General features: G+C 39.7%; 1 protein-coding gene across 1 annotated transcript in view; it reads right to left on the bottom strand.

The window, feature by feature from the left end:
- Positions 1-24,352, bottom strand: part of npas2 (neuronal PAS domain protein 2) — a 48,743-nt gene that overhangs the window by 14,184 nt on the left and 10,207 nt on the right. The window contains exons 2-14 of the mRNA XM_080436374.1: positions 14,498-14,676; positions 11,539-11,595; positions 11,067-11,221; positions 8,680-8,771; positions 8,457-8,546; positions 8,008-8,128; positions 6,568-6,681; positions 6,142-6,260; positions 5,911-5,993; positions 4,197-4,303; positions 3,733-3,880; positions 2,121-2,202; positions 1,765-1,894 (exon numbers count right to left, since the gene is read on the bottom strand). Of these exons, the coding sequence (XP_080292500.1) occupies positions 1,765-1,894; positions 2,121-2,202; positions 3,733-3,880; positions 4,197-4,303; positions 5,911-5,993; positions 6,142-6,260; positions 6,568-6,681; positions 8,008-8,128; positions 8,457-8,546; positions 8,680-8,771; positions 11,067-11,221; positions 11,539-11,595; positions 14,498-14,553 (1,354 nt within the window). The 5' untranslated portion in view covers positions 14,554-14,676. The remainder of the gene's footprint in view (positions 1-1,764; positions 1,895-2,120; positions 2,203-3,732; positions 3,881-4,196; positions 4,304-5,910; positions 5,994-6,141; positions 6,261-6,567; positions 6,682-8,007; positions 8,129-8,456; positions 8,547-8,679; positions 8,772-11,066; positions 11,222-11,538; positions 11,596-14,497; positions 14,677-24,352) is intronic.

Here is a 24,352-nt window from a genome sequence, read left to right as displayed (position 1 = left end):
GCTGAACGAGCGTGCTGGATTTGAAAATAACTTGTTTTAGGTGATTGGATTGGGACATCCCTGGAGGAAGACAGTTTAGATGTTGTACACATGCCGCACTACTCTTTCATGACTGTACAGTAGGTAGAAATGTAACTGCATATTGCTATTATTAGGGAATGCCCGGGGATTAAAGCAAGAAAAAACTAATCTCACGACTGAAAATGTTTGTTGGGCCAAGTCCATAATTAAAATACTGTTGAAGTCCCAAGCTAAGTGTTCTCTACTGACTTCACTCACAAAATAAATGCTTGAGGACTGTTTCTTATGACTGTTAGGCCCAAGTCCCAAACTGTGATTCTTGAAATAACATTAAAGAAGCCTGCCCAGGGGCGCCGATTTATTTATGTCCGCGCTATTGGGTGCGCAACGCACGCGTGCTGCACGCGAGTGCATGCGCGGCCAGTCCCTGCGGTACGCGCGTGATCATTGCGGTTAGTGCGGTTATTTACTTTTTATTTACCTTTTTGGGGGGGTTTTGTTATTTCAATGCGGTTAATTCGGTTAATTTGGTACAAAAAATGTACTCCATGAAGTGAAGATGTCAGAGCTTTTTGTGATGAGTTTGTGATGGGTGCTCGTCATTTCCCCTGGGTGCTTTAGCCCCAAGGCACCCACAGTATCGGCGCTCTTGAGCCTGGCCCCTTAGCACAATATCTAAAATGATTATGTTTTGGTACTATCATTCTAAACCTATACGTTCCTGCTGTTCTACATACAGCCAACCATGTTGAAGAAATCGCAGATTGAAACTCTAACCATTGCTTTTATGAAATATACAAGACTATTAGGGTTCTACGTATGGAAGATGCTTATTCTGAATATGTATTCCATTGCTATTTTTGACCAATTCAAATACTCTATAATCTTAAAACTAAATATCTAGTATTATTGTTGGGCTTGACTTTACCAGCCACATTGCAGCAGTGTTAAAGTTACAAGCCATGAGAAAGACATGCTGACCTCTATGGAATCCAAATGACCATCCAGTTGTGGAGAGTAGCGACTGAGAACTCCTTGTGGAGATTTGCGCTCTATTGAGCGCACCTTTGCCGTTATTGTTATTTTCTAATTTGATCTATCATGCACATGTTAGGCAGGCCTACACTGTGTAATGGTGGAAGTCAAAAGGTATACAGTACATGCATTGCCCATATTTTTGGAGTTATTTACACTTTCTTTCGACACAATTACGGCTTCAGGCTTTTGTTGAGTTCAAAAGAACGGCATCCCTCACATGCATGTCTTTTGAGTATAGAATTACCTTTGTGCAGTTACATTACAAACAAAAGGGTAAACAGCTGGTTCACCACACTCCATGCTGTCTTTGCCACTATTGAAAGGTTTGTCCCCATAAGCCTGATTTATACTTCATTAATGACGGTGCCAGGTGCAGAAAATACTCGATCTACAAGCTCACAACGTGTCGTGTCCACAATGTGTTTTTACGGCATGCGACACCGTCGCACAACAGAGCAAAATACTTAAGTATTCAAAAGTTCATGCTTTTAAAAGTAAGTAAGTATTCAAAAGTACAAAATACAAAGTGCATTTTCTTTTTAATATCAATGCAGGGCTGTACTGAAATTTTTCCCCAAATACATTGCAGACAGTTTCAAAAACAGTGAAAATAGCAGATCATAAGCTCTATAATAAGGACCTGACTTTCTTTACAGTGACCTGATATTAATGACGATAACAATAATGGGAAAGACGATGACTCACATGCCGAGTCTGACAGAGCAGTGTGGGAGGATTTCCGGGAACTGTGGGAGGATGCAGGAGAACGCGCACCACTGTTTCTGTCCCGTGGAGGGTCCAGTGTGGAGCAGATGTCCAAGTACAGTTCCTGAGCCTGGGGCACAAAGGAATATTCAGTACAAAGCATCTGGGCAAATGGCTGGAGAGAAATATTGTCTTCAGTATTGTCTTCACCCTTAGTGTTAATTTAACTCTCAAGAGTGAAAAAGGTTAACCAAATGGACCCATAGGTCATTTGTTACACCCTGGGAGCTCAATGAACACTGAGGATTTTACTGTGCAGTTTATTAGTGGCCTGCACTAGAACACACATCATGTACCTTTAAGGAGGAGGCTATCTCAGGGGGTGACATCTCCTCCAGGCCAAACGCCCTCCTTCTCTCCGCTTGTACTTCTGCGTAACTTTACAGCAGAAAGAGAGGTTGTGGCAACTGCAGATATAGCTTGTTGTTGCATATTGTTGCTGTCAGGCAGAATAGAAACCTTGTATCTCCACATTTCAACATTGTACGTTTTAATTTTCATAAATTAATGCCCTACTTTGTGATACTACAGTGTCTCACAAAAGTGAATGAAAGTGAAATGAAAGTGATTAAGTGTGTCTGCAGGTTTTATGAATATTGAACCAATGAAATGTATTAACAAGAGCTTGTGAGGCATTCTAATAACAGCCACGCATGTATTCTGCCACCTACAAGTAAGTGCCTCAGAGCAGACTTGAGTTCTGGTGTACCTAACGAACAAATTCAGGTAAAACCAATAACGATGAATCAGACCATGCTTGTTGAAAGACTCATGCGCTTTAGTATGCTTGTTTTATACTTTTGAAATTGTATTCTATAGCAAATCTGTCCTAATCGCATTCAATGTTTTATCTTTGAAATTAAATAGACTGTCACCTCATGTTTTACCACATTGTTTAGCTTGATTGGCCACATGGTACAGCTAACACCAAATTATAGCTCAGAGGAAGCAATTATAGTACAGTACTATTTATGAGTCATGCAGACATTTTGTTGCATATATGGGTGGAGTAGTACTGGACAATCAAGTGTTTATGCCAAATGGCAATCATGCTATCTAGTGTATGCAGCATAAGAACTTAAGATACGTTTTCTTTATGTCTTATGTCTATTTTAAAACTTTCACACAAGACATCAATCATAATAGTGATTATTCATGAACCAATTGAGCAGTGGAGACCGTTGATCCTGATAGCCTTTCTGTGCAGAGATTTGGCCATGTAAAATGACATGCAATATTCCACTATGTACAAACACAGACTTTAAGAATGTACATAGAATCCTCAAAGGATTCACGTGCTTATATGTTTTGCTCATTACTGGGAGAATGGACTTGTGTTGCATTGTGGTAACCAAGCTGACCTGTGCCTTAAGTGGTTTTAAAGGTAGGGTAAGTGATATTTATGTTAAAACAAGTGTTAAATTGCTTTATATTCTGATAGTACTCATTGGTATAGAGTGTTTGTTCAATAACAGGGGTTTTCCCGTCCCTCCAGCTCTTGATTAGACAGAAAATGCATTTTCAGGTCAGGATACCACTTTTATCCAATCAGGGGAGACAACTCACACAGGATAGGCCTACAGGATAAATAAGTGAATTTGGAAGTGATGACACAAAGAAATGAGCAAACAAAATTGGAACTGGAACACTCAAATTGAAGCTGATAAATGGGTACTTTCTCCTGATTGCCTGAAAGATTGGCCACCCAAATCTATTTTCTGTTTATCAAAGAGCTGGAGGGACGCAGAGACCCCTGCTACTGAACACTCTATATAGCCATCATCAGAATATAGTGCTTTAACCTTTTAACTAAAAACGTTTCGTTTTAACCAAAAAATATCACTTACCCTACCTTTAATGGTACCCTAAGCAAAGCATGAAGAAAAAAGAAAAAGAAAAAACATTTACCTGACAACTGTGTGAGTACAGACAATGAACTCAGGCTTGGAGTTCCACTGGTGGTATGTGATGTAGTAGTGGGTCTGCAGCCAAATCCACTGTTGACCCTTGGTGAGAAAGCGATAGTAGCAAGATTTGCCCTTCCCAAACTGCATTACTGGGGAGAGAGGACACAGAGTGTAAGCGTACAATATGTAGCATGCTCATTGCTCACGTGCCACAAACAACCCACTAAGCATGTCCCCATGCATAACAACAACAGGGCATCTTAAAACACTGGGGCTATGTTAGCAAGCTCTGCACTATGTTACAGGTCCAGAATATTTCCACGCACTGGTGAAGTGGAAAGAGAGATGTGACTACAGTGAGATGACCTATTTTTGTGAGATGGCTGCCTGGATCCTCTGGCAGTGAGGAGGCTCCATGAAAGACACAAGACAGGATATAGCAGTGTAGAGGAGAGAGTTGCTTACGTTGCTTATGGCACTGTGCTATAAGCTCCAAGTCATCCACATGATAGTAATCATAGCCAGAAGTTCCAAGAACCTCAAAGGGCAAGTAGCCTATGATTGGTGAAGCTCTGGAAAAGGAGAGGAATAATTAGCACAAAAAAGTATTGTGTACGGTAAAGATACATTTTGATTTAACTGGAAAAGAAATGCCATAAGAGATATTTCATAATTTGAAAATAAACATACACATCACACGTGGTCATTATACTGAATACATCTTCATGAAAGACAAATATCTTGGATTCAATTATTTAATTATTTAATACATGAGACAAGGAGATCAAGAGGTTTCAGTTAGCAGCGGTGCTAAGGGTGTGGTGAGGATGTGGTCCATTTTATGGTACTGCATTCTGCTTTATCAGTATAAAGACAACTTTCTCTTATAGAACACACATCTTGGTGCGTGTGTGCATGCATGCATGCATGTTTTCCTGTCCTGTCTCTCACTAACCTGGGTCCTGCACACCTGGTATCCCTCAGCTCATCACCTCTCCTGTATACTAACCCCAGCTCTATCCCCACTCTTTCTCAGATACATTATTTCAGCATCAGTGGTAGTGGCACGCATCAGACCTACATAGTTTAGTGATTTGTTCTTTGTATTTTGATAGCAAGTTTGTACTAAATATCTTTCCTTCTGCACAGTATCATTCCTCGTCTATCTGCCTGCCTGCCTGCCTGCCTGCTTACCTGGCAATCTGCCTGCTATTCCAGCCTACACATAACATTCACCATTGCTCCTCAACTCCTACCCATAATCTACAAATAAACCTTCTTAAACCTCACCTTATGTGTCTGTGTTCTGAATTTTGGTTCGCTCTGAACTTCAGAACACTTCTGTTCTTTCAGCTTGTCTCCATTTTACATCGCAGAGATTAACTGACAGTAGCTGAATTGGAACTTGTTGGAAAAATGTGACGTGATATGCTCAAACATATAGAAAAGAGTCTAAATGTGTATGGGGGAAGCTTGGTGATTCAACAGAGGCAGTGTGCCATGAATACACAGTAAATAAATGTGTTTACCATTACTCATTAACACCTTACTCAATAAGTCACTGCATCAATTGTGCTCACTTGATTTTCTTTCCTTCATCGGTAATGTGTAAAATCCAATTAGCCTTGGCCTCACCGAGTCCAATTCAGAATGGCACTCGAGTCTCAAGAATGGCTACCTTCACTATGCGACATAACACAGTACTTTCACAAGGAGCCGAGAGAGACCAATTATAGCTCAGCAAAGGATAAGACATACCATTTCCTTCCAATCATTTACTTGCACAATAGCTTAATAGCGTTCTCATGTCACAGCCGGTCTCACTCCTTCACTCAGCCAGCCTCCTGATAGGTGGCTTTAAGTTGATTTGAAATGAGTGCCCATCACTGGCTCACTGAAGGTAAGTAGCTGTATGTCTCTCCTGGTTATGACCAAGCATTCTAGTCCTTTCACTCAAATCCTTTCCATAGCAGCATTTAAATGTATGAACCAGTAGTAATCACTCTGTCATGTCAGCAATAATGTTTCCAGAATGATTGGACCCTGCAAACGCACAGTTTTCCAGGGACACATTGGGGTTGTATAAAGGCAAACTAAGTTCTCATAAAGGGCTCTAGTGGGGAACACGGAAACACAGTACATGTCACTGGTGCTCTCAAAAACGGATTAATTCACTTACCTGTGATCTAAAAATAGGAACTTCCATTCAAGGCTGTGTCTGGAGGTGAATTCATCACAGGGTTCCTCCACAGTACATGAATCCTGGTCAAAGAAATTCCCATTAAAATGGAGGGATCAACTTCAAAGCTGTCTTTTCGGTTATGACTGTAGAAATGATTAGTGTTATTACTAACAATTAGCAGAAGTATAGTTTCTGATCAGGTTGAAGTGGAAGCAAATTGTATCTTACCTTTAAAAACTGCGGAGTAACTAAGCGTACAGTAGCAACAAGGCAGACCTGTTCCTCCAGCGATGACTGCAGGGTTCTGGGTAACGTCAGCTCATAACCATTACATGAGGATGTAGGCACTGTGAAACAGACGTCAAGTCACTCTTAAAACAAAGTTACAAATGAAGGTAAGTGCAATTACACTGTTACAAGTTGCATTCATTTCAGCTACATTACTTCATATTACATCATGTTGCGTGCTATGTCTGCTTTTCAGCAGTTAAACAAATTTGTTTGATAAAAAGCTTACAGCTGTCTTCTCTAAAAAAGAGAACATGGGACTTTATTTGTTTGCCCTAGTAGGTTATTGTTGACAGCAAATTATTTATTTATTGTTTTACATCTAAAAACCTTAAGTAAACACTGAGGAAGAAAATGTGTATTTACCATTGTTATGAAACTTGAAATCTCCGACAAACTTCACATACTCATATATTGGTGGTTCCTTTGGGTCAATGTTACTTCTGGCTAAATGACAGCAAAACTCAACATGTGAATCGCCTGGGGGAAAAAAACAGATAGCAGTCAATTGGCAAGTCATGAGATAGTGTGCTTTATTCAGATAAATGCACAGATTATGAAAAAGCTATAGTTTGTCTAATAGTAATAGTCTACACTTTGTACTGCATGGGGGACTCTTGATTTTACTGCAAATTATTTACTAAGCATGTCTGAAAGTTTGTAGCATTTTAACTGCTCTGAGAATAGCCAAGCATCTGAGAATGTTGAGTAACACAATGAGCACAATATGAGTCAGACATTCATTTTCACACAAAAGAAAAGCCAGACAGATCGATGCAGAAATTGTGTGAGACTTGCTTATGATAAAATGGAGCCAGTTGCAGTTGATGATTATTCCAGACATGGCTCCATGACAACTTGTTTAGTATTTTGAGTTCTAAACACAGTCTGAGAAAGCAGCTATTTCCAGATCACTTTTACTCTGAAGAGCACGACTGTAGCACAGGATTAAGGTCAGTGTCTTGAGACCCAGATACCGCATTGCTCTAGATTACTTTGTTAACATAACAGCGATTAAAGGTCTTAACTAAGAAGCTGGGGCTAGCTACTATTATTAGCTAAAAGGCTAATCATAGACATGCTAATCAGCAATCCTTTAAGCTTACAATGCCAAATTTGGTAACCTGCTCTATATATATACTGTAAAGGACCCACGTGTCACAGCTAAACACAAACACACCTAAAGATACACTGAAATACAAAAGGCTATAGCTACTATTAGTCGCTAAAAGGCTAATCATAGACATGTTAATCAGCAATCCTTTAAGCTTACAGTGCCAAATTTGGTAACCTGCTCTATATATACTGTAAAGGACCCATGTGTCACAGCTAAACGCACCTATAGATACAATGCAATACAAAATACTGGGAAAACAGCATCTCACATAATAAATGAGTTTCTTGTGTGTTATGGGTTGTAGATTAGACATCATTATCATTGAACATGAAGAATGTCTGACTATATGTATTTAAGAAACAAACAAAAAAAATACCAAATATAATATCAACTTTGTCATAATACTTTTGGCATTGCGACATGTAGGAACCTATACAGGAGCCACTGAAGGGCAGAGATGGTATGTGTGTGTGTGTGTGTGTGTGTGTGTGTGTGTGTGTGTGTGTGTGTGTGTGTGTGTGTGTGTGTGTGTGTGTGTGTGTGTGTGTGTGTGTGTGTGTGTGTGTGTGTGTGTGTGTGTGTGTGTGTGTGTGTGTGTGTGTGTGTGCGTGCGTGCGTGCGTGCGTGCGTGCGTGTGTGTGTGTGTGTGTGTGTGAGGTTAACAGATAGGGACAGATGGAAATCCTCACTGTCAAGGAAGTCAGGAGCAATGGGGTCATTCATCAGCATGTGGGATGATAGCAGCTTGTACACCTCCCCATGTTCCCGCTCAGGGAGGAAGTTCAAGATGTTTTGATCCACCATATCTGACTAATACAAAAGGGTAGATTTATGATTATCATTTATGGTATTTGAGTTATTCTAGATTTTGCACTCATATGCACACATTTCCACTGGTCTATTATAAACAGAGTGAGTAGCAAAGCATCATAAAAGGTAGTCTAGTGGTGTTATCTTGGTGAGAAATGTCTCTATTATAGGTGAAAAAAGCCATTACACTGCTAGTGCACACAAATAAATCTGTTCCAATCAATCATTAACACAATGACCAATTATAATAAATGGAAGTTTTGTACTGCTGGCTCTTTGCAGCCTTTTCTTTTAGTTGCGATATCAGTGCTGCTTCTCTGTCACTTACCGGTAAATGGCCAATAAGTGAAGACACACTGTCAGATACATATATGATGTTTCCATCTGTTGTTAATGCGACAAGAAAACCATCTAGAGCCTGTTAGAAGAATAGAAAAGTATCAGTTCTTGTGGGTAAAAAGTGGTCTTATTGATTGTACTGAAATAGTGAGCAGAGTTATTTCAGCCTGTGCAGTACAATCTATTCTCCACACTACAGTTTTGGGCATTACCTCCATCATTAACTGGGTGAATTCCTCATTACTGAGGAACGAAGGCTTCCAGTCCTGTTGTATGTCACAGGATTCATTCTGTGCAGTAAGATCTGAAAAAGATTAGAAATAATAGACCAGAATGTTGAACATTGGCAGAAACTTGGGTAGTATATTCCAGCTACCTGGGCACTGTATTAACCAGTTAACATTTAGAATTTAGCATTTAGAATAAAGGCACATTGCACGGAATGTTTGTGTAGTTCTCTTTCGTCCAGTATGGCTGCATGTAACCATTGGTAACCACTTTCAAAAGAAAATTCCATGTTTTGCCAGGTAAAACCTGGAAAAACATGATGTTACTGTTCTACTGTGACTTACAAGATCCTGCAGTAACAAGACACCAAATTATTATGTTTGTGTTGGTATATTACTCATATCAAGTAGTGCTGCACAATTAATCGAAAAAAGATCGTGATCTCGATTCAGACACCTATGCAATCTCGATTTTAAATTATGGCGATTTTTTTTTTTTTTACTTAATAATTTATATATTTACAAGAGAATCGTGTGAGAATCGTGATCTCAATTCTTATGGAGGAAAATCGTGATTCACATTTGAGCAGGAATCGTGCAGCACTAATATCAAGTAATATATGCTATGTGTTGATACTGTATATTGCTCATATACGAACTGTAGCAACCGTTGTCTCTTCCATTGCCTATTCCAAACAATTACAGGCAGCCATGTTGTAAGACAGAGAACTACACAAACATTCTGTGCAAGGGCTGATGTAAGACACTAGAAAAAAGTGCCTGCGTGAAATCCCCCTGTATCCCCAGGTGGATACATGTCCAGTGGGCACCTAAAGAAATATTAGGCCTTAAATGTAATTAAAAAAAGATATTGTAAAATTTAGATATAAAATCAAATATTAAATATTAAATAAATAAGTATAATAAAAAATGGTGGGCAGTGTTGTCAGAGGCCCACTGTTCTGGTTACCCTCCCAGACACTGCCTGGCCTTCTCCCAACTGTGTCATCACCTTTGAGTGTAATCTATATTGATCACGTATTTGTATACATACTGTAGGCAGCAATGTATTTGTATTTGTGAAAAGCAGAAGTTGTTAGAGAATGTGTTATGAATGCATAATGTTATTTAATGATCAAAACAAAGCTACACAGAGCAGTATAAACAATGTTGTCAGTTATTCCCTGATATACCACAATAAAAAGATTCACTGCGCTGATTGCTTCTGGAGAAGGTTGAGTTGCCCATGAGTAACCTAAAGTGAGGCAATAGTGATTGGGATTATCAGTCTTTGCACTAAAACATTTGACATTGGAGCAGTTTATGTGATTGATGAGACAGTGATGGCTATGTGCACCTTTTTGCAAAGAAACGCACGCACGCACGCACGCACGCACGCACGCACGCACGCACGCACGCACGCACGCACGCACGCACGCACGCACGCACGCACGCACGCACGCACGCACGCACGCACGCACGCACGCACGCACACACACACACACACACACACACACACACACACACACACACACACACACACACACACACACACACTCCCACAGAGGTGTTTCTGTCTGTCTGTCTGTCTGTCTGTCTGTCTGTCTGTCTGTCTGTCTGTCTGTCTGTCTGTCTGTCTGTCTGTCTGTCTGTCTGTCTGTCTGTCTGTCTGTCTGTCTGTCTGTCTGTCTGTCTGTCTGTCTGTCTGTCTGTCTGTCCGTCCGCAGGTGTTTTTCTGTCTGCGCTGTTGAGGTAGCTACAGAAAATGTCCAATTTGACACCAGACACCAGACACGCAGGTTGCTCAGCTCAGCTATAATCAGTAAGCCCTCGTTATCCCACTAGTTGCATCAAGGCAGTATGCATGGCATTTGTGTTGAAGATACTGTATATCCACTGCGCTATTAAATAGGCCTAGGCTACTGTAATCTAAAATCACATCAAGGATTTCCATCATCATGGATTAATTATCGAGCTACACTTTGTTGGTTGGTGTAGAATGACAACAGCAATTGGACACGTGGTCTGCTAGAACATAACCCAAACAAATAATATTCAAACTCCGCCCCTTTCTCCTGCTCTTGAATTGGGTAGTGAAAGATGCATGTTCTTTCCTTCTTGTTTAGGTAAGGTAGGTAAGATTTAGCACTTCAATGCAATGCGCTGCAAGAGTGTAGACTATAGCTATCACCAACGTTATTGATCCTCATCTGGAAATTCAGGTGTCACAACAGCAGCAGCAAGAGCATGAAACTTAGGATTGGTACAGTATAGTAATATGTACAGAAATACTTATGTGGTTTGCTTTGTAATCACGAAACACAGTTGCAAAACAATGGCTGGCCAAACAGGACATTGTAAATTCAACATACCTTTCTGTTTCTGCAAGAAATCAATAGTTCTCTGCAGTATGGTGGACTTGTCCATCTTGCGTGGATGTCCTTGGCCTTGCAGCATGGTGCATAGCTCCTTGATGAGCACATTGAACTGGTCTCTTCTTTTCTTTTCCGATTTGTTACGGGATGCCCTTAACAAGTAATTAGAGAATAAGAGAATCAGTGACAATATAAAACAATAGTCCTAATCTTTATTTGACAAGGACATGACAGGTCAAGTTTGATTCCTGGCTGGCAGGGTGTTAAAAATAATTGTATTATACAACACACACACACACACACACACACACGCGCGCGCGCACGCGCACGCACACACACACACACACACACGCACACGCACACGCACACGCACACGCACACGCACACGCACACGCACACGCACACACACACGCACACACACACACACACACACACACACACACACACACACACACACACAGAGCAGTACCTTTTTGCCCTGTCTTTGTCATCTTCATCCAATAAATCATCCACACAGCTGTTGGTGCTGTAGATAGAGATTTAGAATGTAAAATGTTGCTTCTGTTAATGTCAAGGATGAGCACTGAGAAATATGTACTGTACTGCTGTACGTTTGTAATGAACTAACATGAATAGATACTGTGAATGATCATTATGAGCCCTATCTTACACCCGACACAAATCAGCACAAAGTGCAGTGTCATTGATCGTTTACAACTGTTTACAACACTAGGGTTTGCAATGCGCACACACTACTTGCAATCAAAATCCATCTGAATTCGACACATCGCTCATGTTCATCATGGTATATTTTATTACTGAGAGACTCAGTATTGAGGTTGAAAAATGATGATCTGGGCCAGATTATCCACATATTGCGTAGTTTTTGTGGTCTGAAGCAGAAGATGAACCTTTTTTCAAGCACTTGATTTTAGCTTGCCGCAGCATTCCTGTCATGCTTAAATAGGTGGCTTAACTAAAGAACCTAACTAAGGAGGATGAGCATGTGATTATTAAGTTCAAATATACAGTTTAACAGATATCTCTTCGACATAAATGAGGAGACATTACAGGAGAAAGATGTGATTCTACTTCTAGTTGCATGCCCCAAAAATGCCAGCAGCAGTAAGGACGGTTCTACTTGATATTTTAGGTGAGCAGAGAGCTTTTGTCTCCTGACATCATTATATCACATTATTCTGCTCCGGTAGATGGTTGCGCACTTTCAATCAATGCACGAGCAGATCTGCTTCCTCAGCAGAAAACGGTTTGGTTCTCTGTTACTTAAATAGCAATGCAGGTGCAACTGGCTCTTAAGACGAATGGGAATAGACACTTGGGGCCCTATTTTCGGCCGAAGTTCATATACCCACTATTTGGAGATTTAGCATGGCGCAAGGGGCGTTCCCGTGGAAAATTTATATTTGATACACAGAATTATCACTCACACATTGCTGTTACAGCAATTTGCTTGTGTTCTGGATTAATTCAACAAATGGTCTGGTGTGGTTATAGCAAATGCAGATCAAACGATATTGTATTAGTCTTTGATAAGCTTAACTGGCGTGCGTGCGTGCGTGCGTGCGTGCGTGCGTGCGTGCGTGCGTGCGTGCGTGCGTGCGTGCGTGCGTGCGTGCGTGCGTGCGTGCGTGCGTGCGTGCGTGCGTGCGTGCGTGCGTGCGTGCGTGCGTGCGTGCGTGCGTGCGTGCGTGCGTGCGTGCGTGCGTGCGCAAAAAGGTGCACATAGCCATCACTGTCTCATCAATCACATAAACTGCTCCAATGTCAAATGTTTTAGTGCAAAGACTGATAATCCCAATCACTATTGCCTCACTTTAGGTTACTCATGGGCAACTCAACCTTCTCCAGAAGCAATCAGCGCAGTGAATCTTTTTATTGTGGTATATCAGGGAATAACTGACATCATTGTTTATACTGCTCTGTGTAGCTTTGTTTTGATCATTAAATAACATTATGCATTCATAACACATTCTCTAACAACTTCTGCTTTTCACAAATACAAATACATTGCTGCCTACAGTATGTATACAAATACTAGTAAGTATTACCTACATGTTACTGATTATAGAGAATTTTATATTATTGTAATCAGTTCTTTATTTCCTGCGCAATGGATGAATGAAACGTGTGCAATTTGGAGCGAATGGCACCGCACACAGCACAAATTGTCTTCTTTAAATAGACTATCATCTTATATAAACACAATGAAACAAGGAATTGACACTCTCACTTCTGCTGATTATAGGATAATTTGAATCTCAAGACATTCGCTGAGAATTAGGAGAGAGGCAGCCTCTGAATGTTGTGCCGTTGTGCGCCCGGCCAGATTCCCGACATGTCCATTGCAGCTGCGCGCTCTGCCAAACGAATTTGGCATAGCGGGTGGTTTTAGAATGCGCTATGCGCTTTCCCAAACGTGTGTGTGCAATTTTAGGGAAAGCGCAACAACACACCCACGAGCACACCTCCAGGCGCAAATAAAGGAGTCGGCATAATGAATAGCGGGTATAGCAGCCGTAAGATACCGTTTAGGGACAGTGCCAGCTCCCTTGAGCGTAATTCACAGGTAGCGGGTAGTGCGAACGGGTAAGCCACTGGCAAAGATAGGGCCCATATGTGCCATCTAACTAGCCAAATTGGAATTAGACACGCCCCCAAGTCATTTGTGATGTGCAGCATTAGACCACCATTGATTTAAATATGAAATACTGACCCCATGTACACTGGACATTTACATGCGTCTTGGGAATCAGAACTTTCAAACTGTGAATATGCTTCCAAAAGCAGTTCAAATGGCTTCCAATGTGAGCATGTGAAGCAATTCAGATGGATACAATTCAGATGCCAAGAAATCAACAAACCAAGACCAATGTCAATTTTAAATGCAGCATCTCTATTCTACATAGAACTGTAAATTAATGGATATGAAATGACACTGCAGATCATCACCTATGGATCTGAGACACTTCTATGGCTTCTCTTGGTACATCTTAAACCAAAGACATAATTATAAAAGCCACACTGCAGCTACTATAATATTTATACACTGCAGCTACTTCATGTCAGTTAGTGGATTAATGCAAAAATAAAATATTAATTTGATCTAAAAGATTATGTGTGTAGGTAAAATCTAGGATAGTGACTACTGGGATAAAATATTTTCCTATAACTGTTCATTCAAAACCAGAAAACATCCCAAATATTAAGAAAATATTAATATAATAGAATATGATGCGTGTGAATGTGTGTGTATACATCAGTGTATATCCACTGTAACATTTAGACCCCATAGTTGTGACCTGCATTACATAATTCAAATGTTGTGTAACTATTTACACAACTTAGTAACTATGTAATAGAAAAGAAACGTCAATGTATGATATGAAGTGATATGAAATGGCACTCACTCCCATTCCCCCCGGCTGGATGGACAAGGGCCACCAAAGTCGGAAATGTTGTCCATTATCACTCCCTTTCCCAGCCAGGCCCTTTCTGAAGTCGTATGAATCCCATCCGCGCTGATGGTGCCTCAACGTCTTGGGTAAAAGTACTGATCAACAGCTTCTGTCCAAACAAACTCCAAGACCTATGAAAAAAGCATAATTAATTCCAGTTAAATGTAATGTATCCCCATATTGAATGGCAAACAATGGGATTCATCTGGAATCATGGGCACATATAATGCAAAATAACTTTTATTTTTTTTAATGGGTCAGGGAACTGAGAAAGAACAATTATGTGCTGTACACATGTTGATGTGCAGTCACAGTGATTCAAAGAAGAAGTCTGTAGCATTAGGTATGATATTAAACGTCAATGGCATCTTTGTCAACACAGGATATGTCCCATCATCAGTGTGAAAACGTTAGAAGATAAAAGATCCTAATGTGAAGGCTACACCATGTATTTGCCCTGACATCACGCTATTTTACAGTGCAAAACAAAGTTCATAAACCATCTTCGGTTTCCACCTGGATACAGCACTTCAATACTAAAGAAATGCTCCGCACGAGAGGCGCTCCTCTTGACCTAGAAAAATGCTTGAGGCAGACACCTCTTTTGATAACGCAGCATAACAAAGAGACTAAAGGAGCCCACCTCTTTCACATCCTCCGAATAAAGGAAGCTTAACAACATGCAGCAAACACCACTGGGAACTATAACAGTCTATATCTATTGCAAATAAAACTCACAGTCTGTCTGTAGCCTGCCCTAGGCCAAGTAAACAAATGAAAGCTGTTCAAAGCCAGACATTATCAAAACAATGTCTGAAAGAAGGCTACAATTCAAGGAGTAAAGCTTAACTATATGAGGACATAGGCTAATCTATCCCTTTCCGAGGACTTTCTAAGTGGTGACAGTTAAAGGGCTCAGATGCAGAGTAAAATCTGTTTTTATTTAACTCTCATAGAGTTAAGTTGCAAGTTAATACTGTACATCTCCATGATGAGTATAATGTGTTATAATGATTACAATCATATACTAAATTCTGCAATCTTATTAGTATATTTTCAACCATTTTGATTCATGACATAAAACACTAAGTGGAAAGCATTTTATAAGCCATCATCATTCCAGTGCTGTTAATGTTTCCATTGACACACTGCAGGGAAACATGACATGCACTACTTTTTTCCTCTTGATCCTGATTAAAACTGCTGTGAGAGTCTGGAAATATTTTGTACTCTGTATCATTTACTCCTCAGTTGGCAGCTGGTGGCCATATTCATATTTCTGAGAGTGCTTATTCTCTACTCTTCTGGTCTGAGAAGTATGCTGCTGTGTCCCAGTTCCATACAGTATACTATTACTAATACAATACATGTATTAATCTTTATAATATACTGTTTTGGGCAGTTAGCATGCCAGAACTTCTCATACTGTACTGCGTGTTTGTGCTAACAGTAAATGACATTGATAGTTGACCAACAGAAGATGATGCCACTGGATGTTCTTTAGCCCAGTGGTTCTCAACCAGTGGTCCGGGGACCGTCCCCAGCTAAATGATGGAGAGTTGGTAACCAAATGGACCCTTAATAGGTAGATCTTTAACTCTTGAGAGCGTTTTTATTTTTTTATTTTACGCTCTCAAGAGTTGAATTATTGTTAAACACTTGCATTACCTAAATTACAAGAAGTCTACACTATGTATGTATGAATGAATGTAGAAGAATTGTTATTTTGATCAACGTTTGCCTGTTATCTCTCCTATTGGTACCACATCAATACAGCATACACAATACACATGGCCATGTGGTAAATGGAAAATAGACTGCCTTTATATAGTGCCTTTCAAGTCCATTCAAAGCACTTTACAACATACTTCATATTCACACACACTGCAAACTGTGGACACACACTCCCTGGATGCCAATTCAGAACCTCTGCCCCAAATTTTTCACATGGGCCTGTTATAGTGCCACCAGGAGGCCGATTTGTGCAAAACCCATTTACTCCTACAGATTTTATCCAAACGTCATGCAAATCGGTACACAGTATCTCTATAGTCATGTGATCAACACAGATCTGTCCGATTATCCATATTCCATCCTCATTGGCTAAGGTTGGCTTTCAAAGTTTGCAGGATTGGTCCGTTTTGAACAAAATGCCTCAAATCATGAACGCAGCTTGCGATTTCCTGACCTGGTGGAGTCCTGTGCTCCAAGGAGCACTTTCTCTAGTTTCATTTACAATTAAAGGAGTAGTTCACCCCCAAAAATACTTATGTTCTATCAATTACACACCCACCGAAGCCTTGAATTCATGTGTTTTTGTCACATTCCTATGCCAATAATTTGATGACCGGCGGGGTCAATGCAGGTCAATTGAGTCTCCTACCGAAACTCCGCCAGATTTGAGATGATGATGATGATGATTTGAGGCATTTTGTTCCACCAGGACCAATCCTGCCAACCTTAGCCAATGAGGATGGAATATGGCAAATCGGACAGATCCGTGTTGATCACATGACTATAGAGATACTGTGTACCAATTTGCATGACATTTGGATAAAATCTGTAGGAGTAAATGGGTTTTGCACAAATCAGCCTCCTGGTGGCGCTATAACAGGCCCATGTGAACAATTTGGGGCAGAGGTTCTGAATTGGCATCCAGGGAGTGTGTGTCCACAGTTTCGCAGCGACCAGGCCAATGGTGCCGGAGATTAGCTGCTCGCGGACGGACAGGACACACGGACGGACGGACAGGGTGCAAAACATACTCTCTCGCCATTCCTTTCGGCCTGGCGGAGACAATAAGTAATTTTTTGGGTGAACTACTCCTTTAATTTCATATTAAGTTACACAACCTATCTCTTTAGGTTTTAATTAAAATTGCTCTAATTCTGCAATACAAAACAAAGTATTAATCAAATAAATAAACAAACAAACATCTTCTTGCACAAGATAATGAATACTAAAGAGAAAGAAAAACATAAGCAGCAATGAGGCAGGGGGTAAGCAGCTCACTGAGGCTAAAGAAAATAGCGTGATTCCCACCGTCTTAACTCATAACTGAAATGCCAGACGAAAAATCTTAAAATCCTACAAGTTTGTCAAGATGCTAAAAAACTGTTATTTATGCTAGACAACACAAAAGAAAATCAATAATCCTGTAGTGAGATGTTGGTATTAAATTGGAAATTAAATGCCTGCAGCTAATGCTATGATGTTAGATAATTAGACAAACTAGGCTGACATCCATTTTTAACAAAATACTGCATCCAGAAATTGGTCTGTGTTTAATGGATAAGATGCAGAAAGCTAGAAATGTGACATTTTGGGCTGACTGGTGGTGCAGCACTAACTTTTGCCTTGTGAATGGTGGGGACCTGAGTTAACCAGACCTCTGTCATGTCTCGCATGTCCAAAAGGTTTTCTGATAATAAAAAATAAATATGACATGTAACATGTTTATCCTTGGTCTGCATTAACAATGACAAAACAAACTTGGACATTGGACAATAGGCCAATTTAAATATGAGTGTACTGTTAACTCCTTTGGAATTTTCTCTCAAAGAGCAGATTTGTTTTTCTAGCCCTACAGCTATGTTTATAAATGCCCAACACTGTTGGATAATTAACTGGATTTGACCAATGCACACTGACTGCTTATGTCACTTGCCAACTGCCACCAAGGAACATCAGCTGAAATAATATCCTCAGTTGTATTATGTAAATGTACATGTGCAGTAACAGCTTTGATTTGTATAATATCATCATCCTAGAAAGCATGCAACACTTCAAATATCCAAGATATTTATGAAACTTCCTTTACAGTATGTTCTGTATGCTAGATTTCGACAAAACAAACACAAAAGTTGCAATGATTAAACGATTAAACCCTGACACCAGATTGTGCATTGAACTTTCCTCTCTGTGTGTGTGTGTGCGTGTGCGTGTGTGTGTGTGTGTGTGTGTGTGTGTGTGTGTGTGTGTGTGTGTGTGTGTGTGTGTGTGTGTGTGTGTGTGTGTGTGTGTGTGTGTGCGCGTGCGGGCGGGTATGTTCTGTGTTGGCCGATTTTTTTTCCCCTCTACCCAGTTTGTTTTTCCTATTTTACAGAGAGCATTGAAAGAGAACAGACTGATCAAATATTGAGGATTGAGTAGCCTACAAACAAGCCGTAAGAAAACACAGAAGATCCTGCATTTCAGGCCCAATCATCACTGACAATAAAGCAAGACAGCCTTGGGGATGTCAAGTGTGGAAGCAAACCTTTCCTCAAAATGTTATAATTAAACTTTGTTTCTGAGTTTAGGATTAAGATGATGCAGGGCACCTGCTGAATTAACACATACAGCCTTATTCTAAACAACGTTGTGATATTCAGCCTCACAAACAAACCCACATTCACTGAATGCATTGAGGTTAAACCACACCTTGCAAAGTTTACCACTACAAAGCACCAGGCTCTGGTTACAGATGCCCTGAGGGGTTCAAGTCTTAAATTGGTTACCTGAACTCATGACAGAGGAGTAAATACACTCAGGTTCACGTTCATGACCAAACCCGGAATGTACTGTAAATACAGTATACTGTAAAAAGAGAGGGAGATTCATACTCTCTTGTTTCTCATGGTAATGTACATAAACCCTCAGGAAATAAGCTGTTACAGGGTAATACAGTAGAGTTTAATGGAAGAATTGAAACCTTATGCTTGCTAGCAGGGGCATACACTTTGTTTCAGTTCTGAGGGCAACACACTACTGTTGCTGCAATTCACTCCTACTCCTTCCTGCTTATTTCTGATGATGGAATATGGTACAGTGTCAGTGTTACACTACTATCAACCATAACTTAAGAACAGACCACATAAAGATACAATGCGTAAGTTAGGCCTATATATCTGTTGTTTCTCTGTAATTGCTACAATGTCCGAACTACAATAAAGATGGTGGCACGTCTAGTGTCCTGTCCTATCGGGTATGCCATCTGCTTCAAATAACTTTATTGATGTCCTACTCGCACTAGGGTCTAAAATATTTCAATGGAAGAGTAGGGAGACCACCTCTAAGCACAGTAGATGTGCTAAAGTTGTTACATCTTAACATACTCTACTCTACTCTGCCATACAGATTGGTTAAAATAACCTTTTATTCATTGAACTAAGTCTGGGACTGTAGCTTTAAATGTTTTAATGTTTAAACTGTGTTGATATGAAACCTAACTATAATTATGTTTTTACAAAACATATGAATATAGAATTGCACTGATAAACAAAAGCATGCTAGAGATAACATCCATTCAAGATCCTTTAATTTACCCTAAAATGGCTTAATTGTAAAATAAAAACATCTTATGGACTGCCCCACACCAGTCTCAAATTGTGGTCACTCACTCTTGGACACTAGGTGAATGGATTGTGGTAAATTAATAAAACACAGCTTCTCAACATTGACTATGTGACGGTCACGCCGACTTTTGTGCACATGTTGTATCTCATCCACGATTTCCCTGTTTTAACAGTTGTGAAAGAGTTATTAACGTACGACCCGTCATTCTTTTAAAAAATCGTACTATGTAAAGTATCTTTGGAAATAAGCATATGGCGTAAGTGGTAGCCACAAGCAAATTTCAATAGATTTAAAATGTCAGCATAACACCGTCAGTGCAAGACAGTAAATGTCTACTGATGTTGTTCATTCATATCCTATGAAAGGGGTTAATTTGGAAGGAAACTTTCAAGGAAAATCATGTTCTATTCTTTCTTTTTTACTTCTTCTTCTTCTTCATAAGTTAACCACTAACCCCTTTAAACCTGACATCTCTATTTTGGGCATGTCATTATAGGTGAAATCTTTCAAAAATCCTACAATAAAATGAACAAATCTTAGTCCGTCCATCCAATTTATGATAGCTCATGCTTTCTGTCTTATGGCAAGAAAGCAAATGGAAATCACTCTGGTTGGTATTACCAGAGTAACTGACAAAGTGATCTTTTTGGCAAACTACTAGCTAATCTGAGACTATTCTCAGAGGTAATGGCTGTTCTTGTCCGCTTTGCAAACTAACTACCTTGTCTGAAAAACCTCTACTTGTATCTCATGCTGTAGTGACAGCTCAAGTCTTGAGACAAACAATCCTGGACCTGGGTATGTTTTACTGAAATTTCTTCAAGCATCGACATTCATATAAAGAACAAACGTGGGCAAGTGAAATATGTGGAAAACAAATGTATAGAGCAGCAAAATCTACACTGCCAACTCCCAGTTATCCCAGATGATAGCTTTTTCATGTTCAAACATTGCAAAGGTCTACTAAGTCATTACATGTAATACATCTGCTTGTTCTAACTCCTAGTTTGAACTGCTGTATACCAAATGTATATTCAAAGTCAAGCCACCATTTTGTCATGGCTGTCATAACAGTATGCCATTTCAAACACCACGGTTTGAAAGGGCTTATTTTCCTTTAACTATCATGATATATTATTATATCATGGAATAGTTTTGAACGTCCGTTTGACACCAATCACTGTAGATGTAAGTAATGCCTGGCTTATAGGCCTATCATAATCATAACACCATACTATTATCATCAGTATTATTATCATAATATTCAAACCTCACAGTGTATTCTAAACCCATGTCAGCTCTATTTCTGTTATGTAGTTATAGTATTAGTAGTTATGTGAGCAGCTCTTCCTATTTGAAAATGGATAGTTTGTTGACTACAATGTTTTGACTTCTTGTGTTGGGATGTATACCCTCTCATGGTACATTCGGAGGCAGGGTAGTGGCCTCAAGTGATAAGGAAACGTCACAACACTTCCATTCCTTAGGCCTTCTAAAGGAAAACAATGTAGGGGAGGGGCGGGCCCACGAATGGACTCAATGACCTTTACCTTCAACATGCATTGCACATAACGTCCACAGTGACACTGGCTAAACTCAAGCCATCTCATTCATTCAGAATCCAATTCTTGATGTGTATTCAAGACATCATGTCCACAGAGTTCAAAACAACACAAGTCACCCGAGATGTATTTTTAACCAGAAGATGGCAATGGCTGCAATATATGGAATTGTGAACTTTATATGATCATAACTAAGTAAGAATAGCCCTGAAAAGGCCTTCAGTAATAATACTTATACTTAATTAAAAATGTGCATTTCTTTGAGCTATTTTTATATTGTAATTTAACTAATAATGACCAGAGGAAGTCAATAATTAAAATCACTCCAGAGTTTGTCATGAATGCAGAATATAGGTTCTAACCAGGACACTTGCATATTGTAGAATTAAATCATTTAGAGTATATTTGAGACTGCTTCACAGACCCAGGGCTCTTATAAGTGCCCTGGGTCTGTGCAGCAGTCTCAAATATAGAAGTATAGTTTAACCAACAATATCTACAGCATAGCCTACACAGTCTAGGTCCTCTAGAAAATGATTAACTGGGTGTTGTAGGCTAATCATGCAGATAGACCACCTCCAGTGTCATTTGAAAGCGGGCCGCACATGAACTTTGATGTTATAAAAATTCAAAACCGGTACCATGGGACATGACAACGTGTGTGACAGCCTCTTACAGTGGCATAAAACACATTACAATGACATAAAACAATCTAAAATGATATCTCACTCACGTACCTTGAAAACGAGTCTTCAGTAGAAACAGAGATCCATATAGTTCACTTTGGTAAACCTTACTCATAGTAAACTACGGCATAGCTGTTAATGTGCAACTATACGCTTCTTGACTCATCATCATCATCACCACAGACGTCAGAAAACGTTCAATTGCATAACCACGTTATTTAATGTGGTTGGTCGCAATTATAGCAGCAGCAGTCAAAAGAAGTCTACCCTTATTATTATTAATCAGCATATGACCGAGTTCCATTCGCGATCCTTTCCTGGATTCTGAGCGCCGTCCGTCTTTTTCCATTAAACCCTGCACTTCAACATCCTCCAGTCTGTTCGCTGGCAGCCGCTTGTAAACAGCACTGAGGGAAAGTAGGTCAGCTGGTAGCTCAATACTCGCTCTAACGACATCATCATAATCACACTGCTGAAACTAACCAGTAGAATCCTGTGGTGGAAGAAAAGTACTCAGATATTTTACTTAAGTAAAAGTAGCAATACCACAATTTTAAAATACTCTGTTACACAAAGTGTAAAAGGCCTGTGTTCAAAATGTTACTTGAGTAAAAGTACAAAAGTATTGGCATCAAGATATACTTACAGTACCAAAAGTAAAAGTACTAAAATGTTTGAAAATAGCATATCTACATGCAAGCTCACAATGCATAGACCTTTGAGCTTGTAGTTCGGCCATTTTCAAATAGGGTTTATAATAATAAATATATAAATAAATAAATAAATAAATATAATGAATAAATAAATATAATAAATGTATATCTGCAAAGTAACTAGTAACTAAAGTTTTCAATTCATTGTGTAGTTGAGTAAAAGTACAATATTTGCCTCTGAGATGCAGTGGAGTAGAAGTAAAAGTACTGAAAACTGAAAATACTCCAGTAAAGTAAAAAATACCTCAAACTTGTACTGTACTTGAGTAAATGTACTTAGTTACTGTACTTTACATCGCTGCATAGAATCCTATGGTAATCTAACTCGGAAGTGTACAAATGTACCAAATGGACCATTTCGTTACATTTTATACCCTCCTCAGACTCTCAGAGTTAAATGGATAGGCCAACTGACCGGGGTAAACAGATGTTTACATTGTAACACGTGCCTATTGCAGATCACTTTTAACACGGCTCTAACTCTAATGTTATTATTACTGAACGGATTCGAGGCGATTGATTCATTGTAGCCTACAAAATAAAATAAAAATGGGTTTTGCGATTGGAACACAGTCTGTGTTAAACTGAATGGTGCGCTCCTCTCAAGTTCAACGACGATATAAGCTGCCTTTTTATCCTCTTCAGGTTTACATTTAATGTTATAGCCGGAGCTCCACCCGCAAGATCCGAAGTGTGGATGTAGGCGAGACTGAGATAATATAAACATCTTGACCAATCACTGTGGTGCAGTGACAGTCAGCAAACAAAACAACTTCAGTTCCTGACTTGACTTTAAATTTAAATCCCACACTTATGGGGGGTGGGTTTGCAACTTATATAGCCAATATAACTCATTAATTATAGGCCTATCATAATTCACTATCTCCAAATGTTTTGTCAAACGTACACGATTTTATGACAGGCTATAAAACAGAAAATACAAACAACACTGAAACTTACAATAGCAATAATCATTCAACAATAAATAAACCTTGGGCAATTTCCCAATATGAACGATTCAAGACTTCCCCTTTAATCAACAACCCATCTATCAACATGTAGATCAGTAGGCTACAACAGTGTACAACAGGTCCTGCCAAAACCATTAGGGTTCATCCTAGCTCTTCTAACGTTAGAAGGAGTTCTCCTTGTTGTCTCCGCCAGGCCGAAGGCATAGCAGCTAATCTCCGGCACCGTTGGCCCGGTCGCTCCGAAACTGTGCACACACACTCCCTGGATGCCAATTCAGAACCTCTGCCCCAATGTTTTCACATGGGCCTGTTATAGCGCCACCAGGAGGCCGATTTGTGCAAAACCATTTTTTTTACATTACTCCTACAGATTTTATCCAAACGTCATGCAAATCGGTACACAGTATCTCTATAGTCATGTGATCAACACAGATCTGTCCGATTTCCCATATATTCCATCCTCATTGCCTATGGTTGGCTTCCAAAGTTTGCAGGATTGGTCCGTTTTGAACAAAAAGCCTCAAACTATGCACGCAGC

Source organism: Gymnoscopelus braueri (assembly GCF_963280865.1).
Source record: "Gymnoscopelus braueri genome assembly, chromosome: 8".
NCBI lineage: Eukaryota > Metazoa > Chordata > Actinopteri > Myctophiformes > Myctophidae > Gymnoscopelus > Gymnoscopelus braueri.
This window is presented reverse-complemented; position numbering and strand designations above follow the sequence as displayed.